Source organism: Camelus dromedarius, chromosome 15 (assembly GCF_036321535.1).
Source record: "Camelus dromedarius isolate mCamDro1 chromosome 15, mCamDro1.pat, whole genome shotgun sequence".
In the NCBI taxonomy this organism is placed as follows: Eukaryota; Metazoa; Chordata; class Mammalia; order Artiodactyla; family Camelidae; genus Camelus; species Camelus dromedarius.
Genome location: NC_087450.1, coordinates 29,996,746 through 30,015,328, shown reverse-complemented (window position 1 = coordinate 30,015,328; position 18,583 = coordinate 29,996,746). Strand labels below are relative to the sequence as shown.

Below are 18,583 nucleotides of genomic sequence, written 5' to 3'. Positions count from 1 at the left end.
CACCTTTCTCTTCCCATCCCCCTCCCTCACTCTTTTCCTTCAGGCCTTATTTACTCCACGTTTCAGAGTCGTACTCCCTCTGAGTAAAACACAGGTTTCAGTATTTTCAAACTTTCTCCGTGACCACAAAGGGTCCCAACCAGCTGTCGTGGTCCACCACCCTTCCCGCCCCCTCCAGCCGCCGCAGGAGGAAGCACCTGGCGGCTGCGCGGGGCGGGCGGGCTGGGCGCACACCTGGGGAGCGGACGGCTCCCCAACGGCCGCTCCGGGAGTTGGGGAGGGGAGACTGCTCCCTCCCCTCCGCCCCCGGGGCGGTGACTCACCGCCGGGAGTCACTCAAAGGTGAGCGGCGGTGGGTAGGGGCCGGGAGGCGGGGCCGCCAGGTCCGGCAGGTCTGCTCCGCCCCGCCGCGCGTCCATAGCGCGCAGCCCGTCGGCCAGCTCGCACCGTCCGCTAGGCCTTTGGGCGCCGAGGCACCTCGCCGCCGTCTTCCCGACACCGACCCTCCCATCTCAAGCCTCGCGCCGCCCGTCCCTCAGCCTACTCCCGGCGCCCTTCTCCGTCCTTCTGTCCTCCCGCGAGCCCCCGGCCTGCCTCGCGCCCCTCGCGCCCTCGTCCTCGACGCGCGCGCAGCATGGCGCCCCCCCAGGTCCTCGCGTTCGGGCTCCTGCTCGCGGCAGCGACGGCAGCGGTGGCCGCGGCCAAAGAAGGTGAGGAGCAGAATTGTGGGTTGGGTTGGACGGAGCTGGGGGTGGTCGCGCTTTCCCGCCGGGAGACGGACGGCGCGGGGATCCCCAGCCCAGGCCCTCTGCAGGAGGCGGCGGGAAGGCGCCCACTTGCGCGGGCCGGAGGGAGCAGCCTCACTTGGCGCTTTGCCCACCTCTCTTGGGAAATGGCCCGAGGGAGGGGCGGAGGGGCAGTCAGGGAACACAGTGGCCTCGGTACGCCCACCTTCTCTGGCCGTGAGTACTTGCGGTTTCGGGCCGGCGGAAACCTGCGGGGGACTGGAGGAGAATTTGCTACGGCGACCTGCGGCCCCGCCTCTCCCCGGGCACCTGCTTCAGGCCCCGGATGTGGTCTCGGGCGGGGACAGGTGGCTGCGGCGAGGCCTCCGGGGCCGCTACGCACCTGTGCGCGGGAGGGGGCCCTCCCTTCACTGCGCGGTGTGTGGATGTTTTCCCTTTGAGGACCATCATGTAAGTAATGCCAAGTTTATTGTAGGGAACCCAGATATATTGATAGTCGTAAAGACACACACACACACACAAAAAGCCACTACTTCAAAAGAATCCCGTAATTAATAATTGGATGTATTTAGGGGAAGGGAGAGACAAAAAAATTTTTTAAATGGATATATTTTTCTTTTAGACATTCCTCTAAACATTTCCCTAAACCTAAACACACAGTTTTATGTCTTGATTTTTTTACACCCCCACCTTAACATCCAGAGTTTTACATTTTCTGTAGTCTTAAAAAGCACGACTTATTTATTAATTTATTTTTGGCGGGGGCTGGGGATTAGGTTTATTTATTTATCCAACTGTTGGTACTGGGGATTGAACCCAGGACCTCGTGTATGCTAAGCACGCACTCTAACGCTGAGCTATACCCTCCCCTCGAAAGTACGTTTTAAATGGTGCAGAGTAACCTACAGCGTGGAAGGTTGCATCCTTGTGCAAATGTTGGATGTGTAGTTTGATTCCAATTTTTCATACTCTGGAATAAACATCTTGGCTGCCGTCTCTTCGTTTATTTGTAAGGTGGTGGCTAGAAGTGAAAATCAGTTAGCCAAAGCTTTATGGAAAGGCTTTTTATACCCCCACCAACAGTCATTACACTTTAAAAATAACGCAGTTTAAGGAACTCAGTTTTTTTTTTTTTTCAGCTTCAGTGTGAGGCTAAATACTTAAACTTAAATTGCTTAAAAGTGATGATAGCTGCTCCAGGAGTATGTTCAGAAAGTCTGTACCTGATTGGTGTGTTTTAAATTTCACATTGTGCTCGAGTGGATATAGCATAGTGCTACATAAGATTTTAACTCCTTGAGGACAGCCACCATACTTTCTCCTTTTGTGACTCCAATACTGAATATAGCACTGGACAGATTATAGAGGTGGTTCATACTGATTATAATAAACAGGGAAAAATGAAAGCCAACTTGGGATATGAAGGATCAGTATAAAAATTCTTTGGTCTGTCATAACTAGTTTTTGTTTTTAGTGATTGCACTCTCTTGGCTAGACAAAAGAAATTAGGTGGATTTGCCAATTTGAAGTTAAAATGAACTTTTGAGATAGTCAAAGATATAACTGTTAAACTGACATCAGTACCCAGGATGGGCTGCTTAATAGCACTTTTGAAATCAGGTACTAGGATTTAATTTAGTTGGGAAACTCACATACAGAGGTGCCTTCAAATTCAATTGAAAGTATAGTTTTCTAAGATACGAAATTGTCCAAAGGTTGAATATGTTCCCATTAAACACCAAAGCAAGCATCACTTACTAAGAAAATGTGGTGGGAAGAGGGAGGGAGTGTGAGTTATTCACAGATCCTAAAATTGGAATTGTTGATTTTGGGGGAAAGAGTTCCTGACTGACAGGCAACTGTTTATCTAGCAGGATGGGGGAGGGAAAAAGCTGAGTCTGGGAGTATGATGAAGGCAAAGCTGAATCTGCTGTTGGGAGTTTTTATTCTTGGTTTAAAAAATAAAAATGGGGATGCATGCAAATTAGGCTGTATAATATACACAAACTAGCCTAGTGTCAGTCACTCAAATTATAGCTAAAGCATAGAACATTTAGGACTACATCTTAAGGCTATGTGTCCCTGTAACTTAGGCATTATTGTCAGAACATAATTTAGCTGGGAGATCAGAGTTGAGAGTTGGATCCTCATTTGTAAAGTGGATTTTTTTTTCCCCCAGAATGTGTATGTGAAAACTACAAACTGACCACAAACTGCTCTTTGAACGCGTATGGTCAGTGCCAGTGTACTTCACTTGGTACACAAAATTCCGTCATTTGCTCAAAATGTAAGTAGAATATTCTCATTGCCTTTAAGTTTTATTTTAATTTACACTAATTGATGTGTCTTAAGCTGGGAAGTGTCTTATTGGCTCAAATCTAAATTGTGTTATTTTGTCAAAATTATCTCATCTGAAGCTTCTTATGATTTAGAAAGTAAACAGGGGAACTTGTAAGTCTACAATTAATCTTTTGCCCTGGGAGTGTGGAGTAAATTAATTTTTTTTCCCCTTAAGTGTAAAACTGCAGTTATTTTTCAGTTTGACATTAACCTTTCTTTTCAGTGGCTACCAAATGTCTGGTGATGAAGGCAGAAATGACTGGCTCAAAGGATGGGAGAAGAGAGAAACCAGAGGGTGCTATCCAGAATAATGACGGTCTCTACAATCCCGACTGTGATGAGAAGGGGCTCTTTAAAGCCAAGCAGTGCAATGGCACCTCCACGTGCTGGTGTGTGAACACTGCCGGGGTCAGAAGAACCGATAAGGACAGTGAAATATCCTGCTCCGAGCGAGTGAGGACCTAGTGAGTTGGGCTGCCCATATGTTACTTCTTTTCAGGCTTTCCAGATTGCTTTAATCAAATTTAGTTTTGAATATGTAACATGATTTTGTGGTTTAGACTTCAAAAAGATAGAAAAAGGTAGACAGTGAAAGTACCCCATCCTGTCTCAATCCCCCAGCTACCCAGTTTACTTCTGCAGAACTGATGTCACCAGTTTATTCCATAACTTTCCAGAGATCTTTTGTGAATTTACTAGCAATGTATGTTTTCTTATTTTTTTTTCTTGTGGTAGTATACCAAACATAATTTTCCTTTTATATTTTTACTTCACACTGTTCAGTATTTTAAAGCTGAATTAATGTCAAAAGCATATGAATGATTTAAGCTATTTATATATTTGCTCATGTATTGTGTTTTAAAGCAAGATATGGTTGTTGTAGGGATTATGTAATGAAGAGGAACAGAAATACACTCCAGCTAGCTTAAGCCAAAAAGATTTTATTGCAAGGGACTAGAAACTAGAAAGTTATCAAAACCAAGGCAGGCACTCTTTCCACTTCTGTCTTCTGGAGCCTCATGGTCACTTTTATGTTTCTCTCGGTGCCTTTTTGTCTCTTCACTTGGACATGGCCCAACGTGACGAGCTAAGCGTTAGCGTGTGTAATCCTGAGTATAATGGCCAGAAGTCAGAAGGTCCTTGTTAGGATGAGTTCTTTATGATGTGTGAGGGCCAAGGAAGAAATGAAGGGCGTATCTCATGTATAGATAGATTTTTGTTAATTCTCCTATAATTCCCCTTGGGAATTTTGGCATTAGCTTATTTTTTCCCCCCAAAAGTTATACAAGGGAGGTTTCGGTTTTTTTGGTTTTTTTTCATTTTGATCTTTTTTTTTTTTTAACTTTTTTATTGAGTTATAGTCATTTTACAATATGTCAAAGACATTAGCTTATAACAAAAATAATTTAAAAGACTGAGTTGTTATGGTCAATCAATACTGTCTTTTTACTTTATAGCTGGATCATCATTGAACTAAAACACAAAGCAAGAGAAAAACCTTATGATGTTCAAAGTTTGCAAACGTAAGTGCTATTAAATGCATTATATTTGCACAGTTGGTACTCAAACTAAACTAAGTCTCAATGCTTTTTAATATTTCTGAAAAGTAAGATATTATAAATAATAAACTTAAAAAAAAATAGATGTGCAAGAGTTGTTCAGATTCCTGCAGTATTCTTCACTCAGATTCACCAATGAACAGACAGATTCTGCATCTATCTGAGCACGTATAAATATTTTTTCCCAGAACCTTTTGAGAGGAAATTCTAAATGTCATGCATCTTGACCCCTAAGTGTTGTGGTATATCTTCCTAGGAACAAAAGGCATTCTCTTACATAACCACTGTACAGTGGTCAAATTCAGGAAATTTACATTGCACTGTATTGTTACAGTTTCCCCAATGTCCTCTGGCTGTTTTTTCCCCTCTGACTCAGGACCCAACCTAAGATCTTGCATTAGTTATTATGATTGTTCTGTCTCTATAAATATGGAACACTGCTTTGGCCTTTCTTTATCTTTCATAACATTGATTTTTTTTTTCCAATAAAATTTGAAATTTTTATTAGTATTTGATTGATAAACCACGACCTTGATATTTTTGAGGAATATGGGCAAGTTATGTTATAGAATGTTCCTCGATTTTGGATTTTTCTGGTATTCCCTCATAATTAAATACAGGTAATGTATTTTTGACAGTAAAACTACTTATTACCTATCTGTGTCTGTCCTAGTCCTTTACATTGGGAGGCACATGACGTCAGCCTGCCCCTTCACTAGTGATGTTAACTGGTCAGGGTGCGGTCTACCAGATTTCTCCATTGTAGAGATACTGTTTTCCTCTTTGTAATTAATAAATGTAATCTGTGGGCAGATACTTGGATACTGTGTGAATACCCATTTCTAATCAAACTAGAATGCAACAGTTTTTGCATCAATTATTACAATGATAGTTGCAAAATGGCATAACATTTTTTTATGCTTGGTTAATGACAATTCTAGACCTTGAGCTATGTGCTTAGTTAAAAAAAGTGCTTCTTAATGTTGTGTAGGACAGACACTTTTTTTTAAAGCAGATTTTTAAATTATTTACAGTGCACTCAAAGAGGTAATCACAAGTCGTTATCAGCTGGATCCAAAATATATCACAAGTATTCTGGTAAGTTTTTTGTTTGTGTTAGGTTTTTTTGTTGTTATTGTTTCTTTGTTAAATGAGCTTTAACAGACAGTTGATTGGATATGATTTTTGATAATGGTTAAACCGCATTTGAGTAACAGTTTAAGCCTTGGGCACTTAATTCTACAAATTGCCTGTTAGTGCTTTCCTGCCATAGTCTTTGAAAACCTCAGCCTACCCTTAGAGTGTCTCCTAGTATCACCAACACATGCCAGTCTTCTTACCCTGGAGAACCTCTGTGATTGCTTTTGGCAATACTTACTTTAGGATGCTGCTTAGTACTATTTTCTCAAGTTTTAGGAGTTAGTCTAGCCAGTTAATCCTTAACTCTCCCAACTCTGGTTGAAAAATGCTTGAATAGTATGATGGAACTCTTTCAAGGTAGAAAATTGATGTCACTTTTTAAGACTTTCTGGAAGGGATATACTTTTTTCCTCCCTAAAAGCAAAATATGGTAAATGCTACTGCATTTTGGATTGCATTTCTTTAGCATTTTAATATTAAAGTAGTTATAACCAAATAAGCTACTTTAATATCTTGTTTAAAATCCTCTTAGGAAAAGAAAATTCTCCTTTGAAAAAGAATTGTAATTATCTTTGATTGCATTGCTGTTTTAATTACCTTTGACAGGTTTTTTAAAAAAAACCTCCCTTTTAAATTATTGGTGATAAATTCAATTATCTACTAATGGACACCAACCCATACAGATTACAGAAAATCAAACACTGAATATTCTGAATATTGAACAATGATATTTTCATACAGTTGGGTTATAGTAATATTAATTTATGTTTTTCAATTTTTCCCTCAGTATGAGAATGATGTTATCACTATTGATCTAGTACAGAATTCTTCTCAGAAAACTCAGAATGATGTAGACATAGCTGATGTGGCTTACTATTTTGAAAAAGATGTGAGTATAATTTTCCTCATTTTATTCTTATGTTTAGAAATGTAATGTTGTCTATCCTGCCTCAGTGGAGTCAAGATCTTTCATCAATTTCTGTACTTACAGATCAACCATATGAGTAACTATTCTCCAAGTGATTCTCATGCTGTAGTTAATTTTGTCCTCCCTGGTCATGCGCCATTCTTAACACAGCTTTGCTGCTTGTTGTACATTTATGTCTTTTTATCAAATTGTTCTGCCAAGAATATCTTCTCTCTATGGTTCTTACTACCTCCTTGGCAGTTACGTAGTTTGTAGGTATAGCCTTCCCGTTACAATTTCCATGAACAAGAGATTGTATAAGAAATGCTCTGTAACTGGTATGATTAATGTTTGTTTAAACTTTTAATATACTATAGTGAGCTATTTTCTGATGAATTCTGGGATTCACTTTGACCCAGGAGGAGGATGGGGGTGGAGAGGAAGGATAAAAGAAACAATAGATAAAATAAGGTTGGCCATGTGTTTATATTATTGAATCTGTGTAATGAGTACGTGGGACTTCATTATACTATTCTTCCTACTTTTGTATATGTTTAAAATTTTCCTGTAATAAAGTGTTTTTTGTGTATTTCAATGAATGAGATTGTTTATCACCAAAACCAGAAAGATTTTTGGCAACAGTTCTTTTGGTATATAGTTGGCATGTAATTCTGTGTGGCCATGGTAGGTTTTAAATTGCTTTTCTCCTTCTCAATACAGGTTAAAGATGAATCCTTGTTTTATTCCAAAAGGATGGACCTGAAAGTAAATGGGGAACTACTGGATCTGGATCCTGGTCGAACTTCAATTTACTATGTTGATGAAAAACCACCTGAATTTTCAATGCAGGGTCTACAAGCTGGTATTATTGCTGTCATTGTGGTTGTGGCAATAGCAATTATTGCCGGAATTGTGGTGCTGGTGAGTATAGGACAAGTAAAATTTCATCTAAGAGTTTTTTCTTTCAAGAAAAAATGGTAACATGAAAAAGCCACAACCATGTTCCAAAACATATTAATGAAGCAAAATCTTTTTTTTAATAATTCTTTTAATTGAATGAATCTATTGCATTTCTGGGCCCCTTTTATAAAATAGTCACTTTATGAAGCAAGAAAGGTTACTGATCTGAGAAAAGCTTGTAGTGGGGCACCTCACAGGTCAGTTACGTTGCCATCAAATAGCACATGCCCTTCAGTTGTTCTCATTGCACACAGTTCAACACTTGCCAGGATTGGTGCAAAACACCTGGACTTCCAAGCCATTCAGTGAGATGAAACAACAGAACACAAATTAAGGTTGGCACAAAAAAGAATTAAAAGGGATAAATATGAGCCACGGTTCTAAATAAAAGATGAGTAAATTGAATGTAGCAGTGCTTCAGAAGAAGGCTATATCACCTGAACAAGCAAAGTTTATTTTAGATATGTAAGCATGCTTCAGCATCGGAAATCTTAGTAGCACAACAGAATTCAGAAATAGACTAGAGGTTATATGAGAACTTACATTTTCAGTTCAGTGGAATTACCACACTTGGCCAGCCATCTGGAAGAAAACAAAAGTTGAATTCCTGTTTCATCCCACCAGAGCTGGCCGTATTACTCAGTTGTGTGGATGGCACATTCTGGAACACAGCAATGTGAAAGCAGTTGGGCAGTGAACTCATGTTAAGACACAAATTCTAGATGGATTATAATTCAAATGTTAAAAAAAAAAAAAGTAAGTCTCAGAATTAATTTTAAGATATGTTTGTACAACCTTGTGGTAAAAGAAATCACTTAAGGCAAGAAATCTGGAATCCATGAAGGAAGAGATACATATTTGACTTCACTGAAATTAAATATTTTGTATGGCAGAGATACTTTAAAGTGAAAAAAATCTCAGTGATAGGCTGCAGGAAATATTGACTGTGCATGAAACAAAAATGTTATTATGCATAATATATAAAGAGTTCTTACAAACTAACTGATGAAGAAACTAAAGAAACAATGATAACGGGTATAAATAGACAATATGAAAGGAATTCCAGATGGCAAATAAACATGAAGAGTTAATCATAGAAATCTAATTGTCGGGTAGAAATGAAAGCATAAGTAATAAGGAAGCATGGTCAAAGTCACGTATTGCAACATTGCTACTAGGGGTGAATCTGGAAACAACCTGAGTGTACATCCAGAAAAGAATGGTTGAGTAAACTAAGGTATCCATGATATGGAATAAAGTGACTATTAACAAGAAGGAGTTCAATCTACAGCTTTTGGTCTGGAAGGATTCCTGTGATGTTGATACAGGCTGTGCAAAGACAGAAATGACATTGGATGATCTCATTTTCTCAGACCCCCCCAAATTTATATGCATATGTTTATATATTTGTATTAGGGTGGAATAAGATGTGGAAGAATGCATACTAGGTTGTTAAATTTCACTATGGATTATTGTTTTCTTGGTGCATTTAAGAAACAATGGCTATGGGTAGACTTTAAAATTAAATTTGTTCTGATCAGAATTATGTCTGTTAAAAGCATGTGTGTCAGTTTAGACTAACTTTTTGTTTGGGTAGCAGTCCTCAATTACTAATCATTTTTCTTCCATTTAGGTTATTTCCAGAAAGAAAAGAATGGCAAAGTATGAGAAAGCTGAGGTAGGTGGATTATTTAATTGAAAGGTCTTTGTTCAGTCTCTTACTCCTAATAATCTGGTACCTTCCAGACACTGACGGGTCTCAATTACATTTGAGTATAGTCAATTACATTATAGTATAGTCCTCAGGGCCTTAGGGACAGTCTCACAGTATGCCCTTACCTAAATTCTCATGCATGAGTTTCATAGCAGCCCAGATTATATTGAATTCTGCCTCAGTGGGATAGGAAGCCTATGATTTTTATTGCACAAAGAACCAACATTTAGTAGGCTCAGAGGCATACTCTGGTGGATTTACATTAGAGAAAGTCAGTGTGACTAATGACCTGATATAATGACTATCTCTATGTCAGTGAAATAATAATCATTAAAAATGAGCTTAACTTAAATCCAGGTAAATCTGTTGCCTACTAACTAGTCATGTTACGCTAGTATGGAAATGAAGTGTGAGACTGTTGGTATGTTTCAGTCACTTGGAATTGGATATGAACATACTTGTCTCTGAGCTCTATCAATAACTTTTTCAGTATCCCCACCAATTTTTCTATATTTATACAGTTATTTGCAATTGTATATATGCTATATAAAATGTAAAAGAATATTGAAAAAAATCCAATGGAACTAGAAGGTTCTAACATTTTCTCCCTATACCATACTCGATCATCTGGTTTACCTGGTTTGGTGACCACAGGTCTAGGGGGTGGACCATCCTTGAACTGAATCACTGCAGAAAGTTAGAATGAAAGTGTAGTGTTGTGGTTAAGGGGAATACAGACCTGGGTCTGACCACTCTGTTAGCTAGGCAAGTTTTTTAACTTCCTTTAAGCCTGCATGTTTCCTTATCTGTAAAATGGGAATAGTAGTACAGACCCAATGTAAGGATTAAACAAAGTAATCTGTGAAGTGGTCCCATGCTTGCCACATAGCAAGATGTTTGCCAGCTGTAGTAGTTGTCACCTTGTCTCAGTTCTGCCTGTAACTAGTTGTGTAATCTGAGACAAATGACCTAATTCTAAACTTCAGTTTCCTCACCTGTAAAATAAAAGATTGATAACAGAAGATTAATTAGTTCTTCCTAGATGTACAAATGGTATACTTGCAATAAAAATCTTACCCATTCTTAAAGATCTAGCTTGCTTGCTACTTCCCCCTGTCACTTTGGCCTTCTTATCTCTAAATAGCAATTTGGATCATGCACTCAATGTGTGCTTCCTTGTAATATACCTTTAAAAAAAACCCAGAACTTAAATAACTCATGAACGTGGAAGAGAATTATCTTGCTTTCCTCTTTGTTTTTTAAAGTTATTTTCAGAATGAACAAAAGATTGGAAGATTATTTAAAATTCTCTTTTTCCTTCTATTTCAGATAAAGGAGATGGGTGAGATGCACAGGGAACTCAATGCATAACACTGTAATTTGAAGAGTAACTACAAGAAGGGAGATTAGCAAACAGACTCAGATTACAAGCGTATAAGCATGGGGCAAAGAGAAGATCTTTGAGGACTATTTTGTTAGTTAACATCATATATTTGTAATAGTGAAACCTATACTCAAGATATAAGCAGCTTCAAATTGACTTTACCAATCTTAAAATTTGACCACAGGTGTCATATATATGGAGATCTATATAAAACCCAGAACTTGGACTGCATAGTTTAAGTTATTTATGCCTAACATTGAGGGGTATGCATTAAGTATGCTTCCACAGTAGAGTCTGAATAACTACTGTCTGGGCCACTTGTGATTAAATAGCTGCCTTTCTGTTTACTTTGAGTCTTGTAAATAAAAACTTTTTTTTAATAAACTATAATAAAACACTCAAAAAATGAGGTTCCCAACTTTATTGGAATTATATTGAATCAAATTTCATAGTATACACATAAGATAATAGGTTAAGAAATGTTCTGAATGCTAGCTACAAATTATGATTTGCATGAGTCCTTACAATGTACATTCAGTCTAAAATGTATAACCTGTGTTGTATAACTTCTACACAGAAAAAACAAACAATTTTATTCTAAATACATCTAAGGTTCTATTTTAGACACATTGGCCTTTTGGCAGACTCTTAATACCTTGCGGCAGAACTGATGGAGAAGGTTGTGAACCATGAATTGCATGGTTAGTTGAATTAGAAGCACCAGATTTTCAACATCTTACATAATGATTAATTATGGTACAAACATATTTTATATGAAGTTAAAGTATCCTGACATTTCAGCTTTGATAGCAAAATTTTAAAAACACTATGAAAAGAACATTAAAGAAAATATAAAAACTGGATTTAAACATTTACCAATGATTTTTATCTCTTGTAGTAGGTAAAATTCTAGGATGACCCCCGAGATTTCTTACCCCTGATATGATTTCTTACCCCTGATATATATGCCCTGTGTAATCTCTTTTCCTGGAGTGTGGGCAGGATCTGTGAATATAATGGGCTATCACCCCTGAGATTAAGTTATGTGACAAAGGTAAAGGGATTATGCAGATGTAATGAAGATCCCTCATCACTTGACTCACTTAAAAGTGAGATTACAAAAGAGTGCCTAAAGGTGAGAGACAAGAAGCAACAGCAGACATGTTCTGTTAGCCTTAAAGCAAACTGCCATGTTTGGAGAGGGTCAGCAAGGCTGACCCTCGCTGCTGAGGGCCTCGGTCCCTCAACCACAGGAAGTGAATTCTGCCAACAGCCAGTGAGCTTGGAAGAGGACCCCAGCTCCTGATGAGATCGTAGCCCTGGTGACATTTTCACTCCAGTCTTGAGACCGTTAAGAAAAGGGCCAGTTACGCTATGCTTGGACTCCTGACCCATGGAAACTGAGGTGATGTTTATTGTCTTATGATGCTAAATTTGCCATTTGTTATGCAGTAATAAAAATTAGTATTAGAAAGTAATGAGGACTTTAAAGACAATAGGAATAGCAGATATAAAGAACAGCCACCACCGCTAGGGCTAAGACAGAGCACCCAAAGAAGAGACCCTCTGCTTCACCCAATCCCCACACGCTGGGCTGGGATCCAGATCTTGTGGGAGAGGGCACTGCGGCTCACTGAAGCACAGGGGAGTTGCTGTGATGCTGCACTTGTTGAAAATCTCTTCTGTGGAACTTAATGGAAAAATTTGCCCTTGAGAGCAGGAGTCTTCAAACTACAGCCTGGCCCACCACCTGTCTTTAAACAGTCTGGAAGCTAAAAATGGCTTTTTCATCTTTAAATGGGTGAAAAAAAAATCAAAAGTCTATTTCAATATATGAGAATTACATGGAATGAAAATTTCACTGTCCCTAAATAAAGTTTTATTGGAGCACAGCTACACTCATTTGTTTATGTCTTGTGTGTGGCTGTTTTGCACCACAATGGCAGAATTGAGTAGTTGTGACTGACCCAAATGAGAGGCAAAGCCAAAATATTACCCTGGACCTTTCCAGAAAAAGTTTGCTGACCCCTGCTCTAGGGTGCTGAGGGAAAGCTAGTCATCGGGAGATGTCCTACCCAACACCAAAGGCACTGTATAAGGCTACCTTTTATAGTTGGAGTGTGGGGAAGGTGCTCAGGGAAGCTTCTGGCTGCTGTCCAAAGCTGGAGAAACCCTGGGTTCAGGAGAAGCTGGGCATTGGGGAAACAGCAGGTGCTACAAGGAAAACACCCATTCCTGTTGCAGTGTCCCTCCGGCGCCCTCTACTGATAAGGCTTCAGAGCAGGCAAAAAGGGTCAATTTGGAGCTAAGGCAGTAAATCAGTAACTTTTCAACCTAATGCCCCCTAGTTCTTGTCCTATCTCTTCTGAAGCTACTCGAGCTAGAAGTCAACACTGACCTGCTAATTGTCAATTTCCCCAGTATTGAATCATTTGACCTCTCCATAGCATATCACTATGATGACTGCCCCATTTCCTACCCCAGCATGCTGCTTACAGATTTTCTTTGACTTCACTGGCATTTGTCTCCTGGTTTGGTTTGGTTTTGTTTTTTCCTCCTCTTCTACTGACTCTGAACACTGATGTTTCCAGGATTTATTCTTCTGTTTTTCTTCTCTTACTTCCTGGAGGATTTCATCATTCCCTTGTTTTAGTTACCATCAAAGCCTAGATGATAACAGAAGTATCTCCATTCCTGTCCTTCCTCCTGAGTTCTACCTTAAATGGTCTATGTTTCACTTAACTTACCTTTAAGATCTCATCATCTTCCTCCAAAAACCTAGTGTATCTCTTAGGTTCTCAGATTCAGTTAAAGGCGTTGTCACCATGTACCAAGTCCCAAGTTCTTTTTTCTTTCTTATCTTCCCCATTCTTTTAATCATCAGGTCCTGTGATCCTCCATCAGGAATAAAACTGCCTCTCATCTGCCTTCTCTTACACATTTCACTGATCTCTTTGCCACCAATCTATTCGCTCTCTAGCCCAAATCCCACTTTGCTCCCAGAATGATTTGCCTAAGGTTAATGATAGGACTTTTCTACCACACCCCTCTGCCAAAGGGGCATATTAGTCCTTTCAGTCTGGCCCTGCATTGGGTGCTCTTTCCCCTCTTGGCTGCCCAGCACCCCAACCCCTCTTCCATTTGGGGAGAATTCTCCTGTGTGTAGTATTGGTGGGAGCCGGTTCTCCACTTCCCTCTGCAGAAATTGAAGGGTGCAGATCCTCCCTCTGCTCTGAGCATCCAGGGCACAGGCACCCCCACCTAGGACTTGGAACCTTGTGATAAAAAGGAAGAACAGCTGAGAAAACTCTCCTGGGCAGCAGTGTTGTGAGACCAGTGGCAGCCACAGGAGTGTTCCTGGTGTGGCATCCCAACCGTCTAGCTGTGGTCACTCCACCTGTTTCCCTTGGTTTCTCCTTCCTCTCCACTGCCAATACCTTAGTATAGAACAGTACTACTTGCCTGAATTAATGTAATTTTCAGCTTCCCTAATACCAAGCTCTCTTCACTGTCAATCCATCCTGTGTATTATTCCCAGAACAACTAAAACAGTCCCAATCTATCTTATTTCCCATTATACTCCAATACATCCAACTTGGCTATATTCAAGATTTTCTTACCACTCCTCAAATGTTTCTGTTGCCCAGTGCTTTTATACTTTGCTTGGGTTTGATCATGACTTTGCTTATGTTCTTTTTTTTTTTTTAATTGAGGTATAGTTGATATACAATATTATATATGTTTCAGGTGTGCAACACAGTGATTCACAATTTTTAAAGGTTATATTCTTATGTATTATGTCTGGCATAGCCTCTATTTTAGTCAAGGCCCAGCTTAAGATCCCCTTCTTTCATGAAACCTCTCTTAATCCTTTAGCCTCAGCAGCTTTTCTTCTTTCAACATGAAGGGAATCAGGCTATGCCACCCCCAAATGTTATACCACTTTGGCATAAGGATTATTTTGAGCTAAAGGCAATTGGGAATCAACAGATGGAGAAAGAGTTCTCTGCCCTCCCCTTATCTGCCTAAAAGCAGGGCATACATTTCCCTTTGTGAACGTGTTTCCCCTGAACCATCACCAGAGAGGGAGAGTTGACAGTGAGATGAGTTTGCATAATCAGACCTTACAAAAACAGCCCTTATCTTCCAATAGTTCTCCCATATATTTCCTAGTTATGTCCCCACAATTTATCATCTTTTGAAGCCCAAATCCTCTTTCCTTTGTTAAGAGGGTATATAAGACCCTGAGTCTGATTCTTTGAGATTTACTTTTTTGTGAACTCCTGTGCATGTAAATATTAATAAAAATTGTGTGCCTTTCCCCCCATTAGTCTGTCTTTTGTTAGTTTAATTCACATACTCCCAGTCACTGAATCAAAGAGAGTAGAGGAAAAGTTTTCCCTCCTCAATAAACACAACACTTTCTGTAGATACAACAAAATTTCACAGTTATTTCCATCATCCTAAAACATGTCCCCCCTACCCCTCTAAAAATTCCTGCTGACTCTGCCTGCCTAACAGGCAGCCATTCCTATCTCTTTTTATTTCTTACCAAACTTCTTAAATAGAACTAGTACGTCTTGTTTTCAGAACGAAATTTTTAATCCATAGAGCCTCTTTTGTCCACATCAACCAAACAGCTTTCTCAAAAACCAATGACTTACTCAGATCCTTTGCCCACTTGTAAACTGGGTTATTTATCTTTCTGTTATTGAGATGTAAATTTTCTTTATATATTCTGGATACAAGTCCTTTGTCAGATACATGATTTACAAATATGTTCTCAGAAGAACATACAGAGCACATGAAAAGATACTCAACATCATTAGTCATTAGGGAAATGAAAATAAAAACCACAATAAGATACCAGTCATACCCACTAAGATGGCTAGAATCAAACAGGCAGACAGTAACAAGTGTGGGTGAGGATGTGGAAAAGTTGGAATCATCATACATTGCTGGTGAGAATGTAAAGTGTTGCAGCAGTTTGGCAGTTCCTCAAAAAGTTAAACATAGCTCGTTAAACATATGGGTTATAGTTTAACATGAGGATTACAGTTAAGCATACATTAAAAGTATGATCCAGCAATCCCATTTCTAGGTATATATCCAAGTGAAAGAAAAGCATATGTCCACATAAGAACTTGTAAATGAATGTTCATAGTGGCATTATTCATGATGGTCAAAAAGTGGAAACAAATGTCTACCAACTGATGAATGAATAAATAAAATGCGCTATAGCCAAATAATGATATTTGGTAATAAAAAGGAGTGAAGTACTGACACATATTATGACATGAATGAACTTTAAAAGCATTTTGCTAAGTGATAGAAGCCAGTCACTAAATGCACTGTATTATATGATTCCAGTTATACGAAATATCCAGAAAAGGCAAATCTATAGAGACAAAGTTCATCTGTGCTTGCCAGGAGCTAGGGGGAGGAGGAAATATGGAGTGACTACTAATGGGTATGGGGTTTCTATTTGGAGTGACAAAACATTCTCAGATTAGATTGGAATGATGGTTATTCAACCCTGTTAAAACACTGAAAACCACTGAACTATATACTTTAACTGGGTGAATTGTACAGTATATAAATTATTTCTCCATAAAACTGTAAAAAAGAAAAAGATTTCTTAATACTCAACTCCAAGGGCCCTTTTTAGTCCTTCTTTCTCTGAAACTGCAGCTTCTGACATGGTTGACAGCACTTTACTTATTGTCATTTTTTAAATAATGGACTAATACAACCACATTACAAAAATTTTAGAAACTAGAGTGGTGGCAAAATTAGTTTAATATGAATTTCTCATTGGTATATTACCATAGAAAGTTGAGTTAACAATAATAATTTACTTTTAAGTACTTTGAAATTTACTAAACACTTTTCCATTTTTGATCACTTTAAAATCTTAATTATTACTTCTTTGAGGAACCTCTTTGTCAGATACATATGCTTTTTTGCCCAACACTTATTCTGATTATAAATAGTCATTATCATGAATTTGGAAAATATATGAGAATATTAAAAACAACCATTTTGGGGTAATGATTTAATTGCACCCTATTAATCATACCATGTTTTAAGTTATATTTTTGTATAATTCCTCTTTTCTGTTATTTTTAGAAATCCATGGTTTCCTGGGTAGAACTAGAAAATATGTGAAATTTCTGTAAGAGGCATAACCTTAAAATTTATCATAAACATTTAATCTGTGTACATGGTTTAAAAAGATAAAATTAATTACAAGCACGTTTCAAAGTTTTACTTCAAGCTTGTCTCTAAGCAGACTAATTTAAAGGTCCCTCTTTTCAAAGACATTTAGTAGGAAAAAAAGCATGTTGGGTCCATTGTTATTAGTTTCAATACAAAGCAGAGTCTCTGAAGTGTTTTAAGTCTGGTGAAAGGTCACTGTCATTGGCCAAAGCTGACAGTCCTCTAGATGAATTTCTAGACTTCATGCCCATTAAAGTCTACCAGAAATGGTAATAACTTCCCCCAAAGGAGCAGTTATTTATACTAGACTACAAGGCTCAGGTTTGAAATGCATGTTCTTCCTCAGAACAAAAGGGCATACAATAAAAGCCCCCATTCCTACAGCTGGCCCGAAGGCCCTCTGCCCAGGAGCAACCAAGATGTTTCTCCTACTTGGCTTTTGCTCTGCAGATTCATCTCTATCAGCAGAGCTGTGCATCTAAAGTATACAAATGTCCTGAAGAGGGGTGTCTGGCTCATAATCTAGGGTGGATTTTAAAAATCTTGTTCATCTTTAAAGACCAGAGAAAAATCCACTGTCCTCACCTAGATGAACCCAAACCCTCTACTAGCAGGCCCCCACCTCCCTCCCTGTAAACTCTGTCTTTCTTAAATTGCCTTGAGAAACATGTTTTGACATTCCATTACTTTGACTTGTCCTCTAGTATATGTCTAGGTCCTAACTCTCCAGACAGATCAGGGCAAGTTTGGGTATTCTCTTTTTTTTTTTAATTAAAAAATTTATTTATTAAAAAAATTTTTTTTTGTTAGGGAGGTAATTAGGTTTATTTATTTACTTATTTTCTTAATGGAGTTACTGGGGATTGAACCCAGGACCTCGTGCATACTAGGCAGGCACGCTACCACTGAGCTATACCCTCCCCACCATTTTTTTTTAATTTAAATTTTTTTAAACAATTTATGTGGGGGGGTAGGTATTCTCTTTATTTTTAGAATTAATAGACTCAATTGATAAATAAATAATTCAGTGAATAAGTGAAAGACACAGTCTGGGTAGGGGCAATGTGATAATAAAGAGTACAAACGCTGTTTACAAAAGATTACAAAATATTTTCAAAGCTTCTACCTCATTTGATCCTGACACCAACCCTGGAGGTAGATATTATTACGTGCGGCCTCCCTCTGAACTCACTATTTAGAATGTGAAACGGGAAAAAGGGAGAGGGGTGAGTAATAGGTCAATGGTAGAGCATGTCCTTAGCATACATCTAGGTCCTGGGTTCAATTCCCAGTACCTCTATTTAAAAAAAAAAAAAAAGAATTAAAAAAAATAGGAACAGGGAGAGATGGGATGACACTCAAGGCCAGGTTATGGCCTAGAAGGGGTTATTGTGATGCACAGCTCATTCACTTACAAACATTTCCTGTGCACCTAATATGGGCCAGGCCCTCTGGCACACAGATGGCTAAGTGTACAGAGCTCTAGTTCTATCACTATTAGCTCTGTGATCCCCGGCAAACTACTTCACATCTCCAAGTTTTAGTTTCCTCATTGTAAACTAAGAGTAACAGTAGTTCCTAACAAAGTTGCAAAGATTAAAATAGTAAGCACAT

At 38.7% G+C, this 18,583-nt stretch overlaps 1 protein-coding gene across 1 annotated transcript; it reads left to right on the top strand.

The window, feature by feature from the left end:
* The first annotated feature begins 345 nt into the window (after positions 1-345).
* EPCAM (epithelial cell adhesion molecule) lies at positions 346-11,157 on the top strand. Its single transcript, XM_031466966.2, has 9 exons — positions 346-710; positions 2,926-3,033; positions 3,310-3,550; positions 4,544-4,609; positions 5,680-5,743; positions 6,573-6,674; positions 7,413-7,613; positions 9,286-9,330; positions 10,696-11,157. The coding sequence occupies exons 1-9, from the start codon at positions 635-637 to the stop codon at positions 10,735-10,737; spliced, it is 945 nt and encodes a 314-aa protein (XP_031322826.2). The 5' UTR covers positions 346-634; the 3' UTR covers positions 10,738-11,157.
* The last annotated feature ends 7,426 nt before the right edge of the window (positions 11,158-18,583 follow it).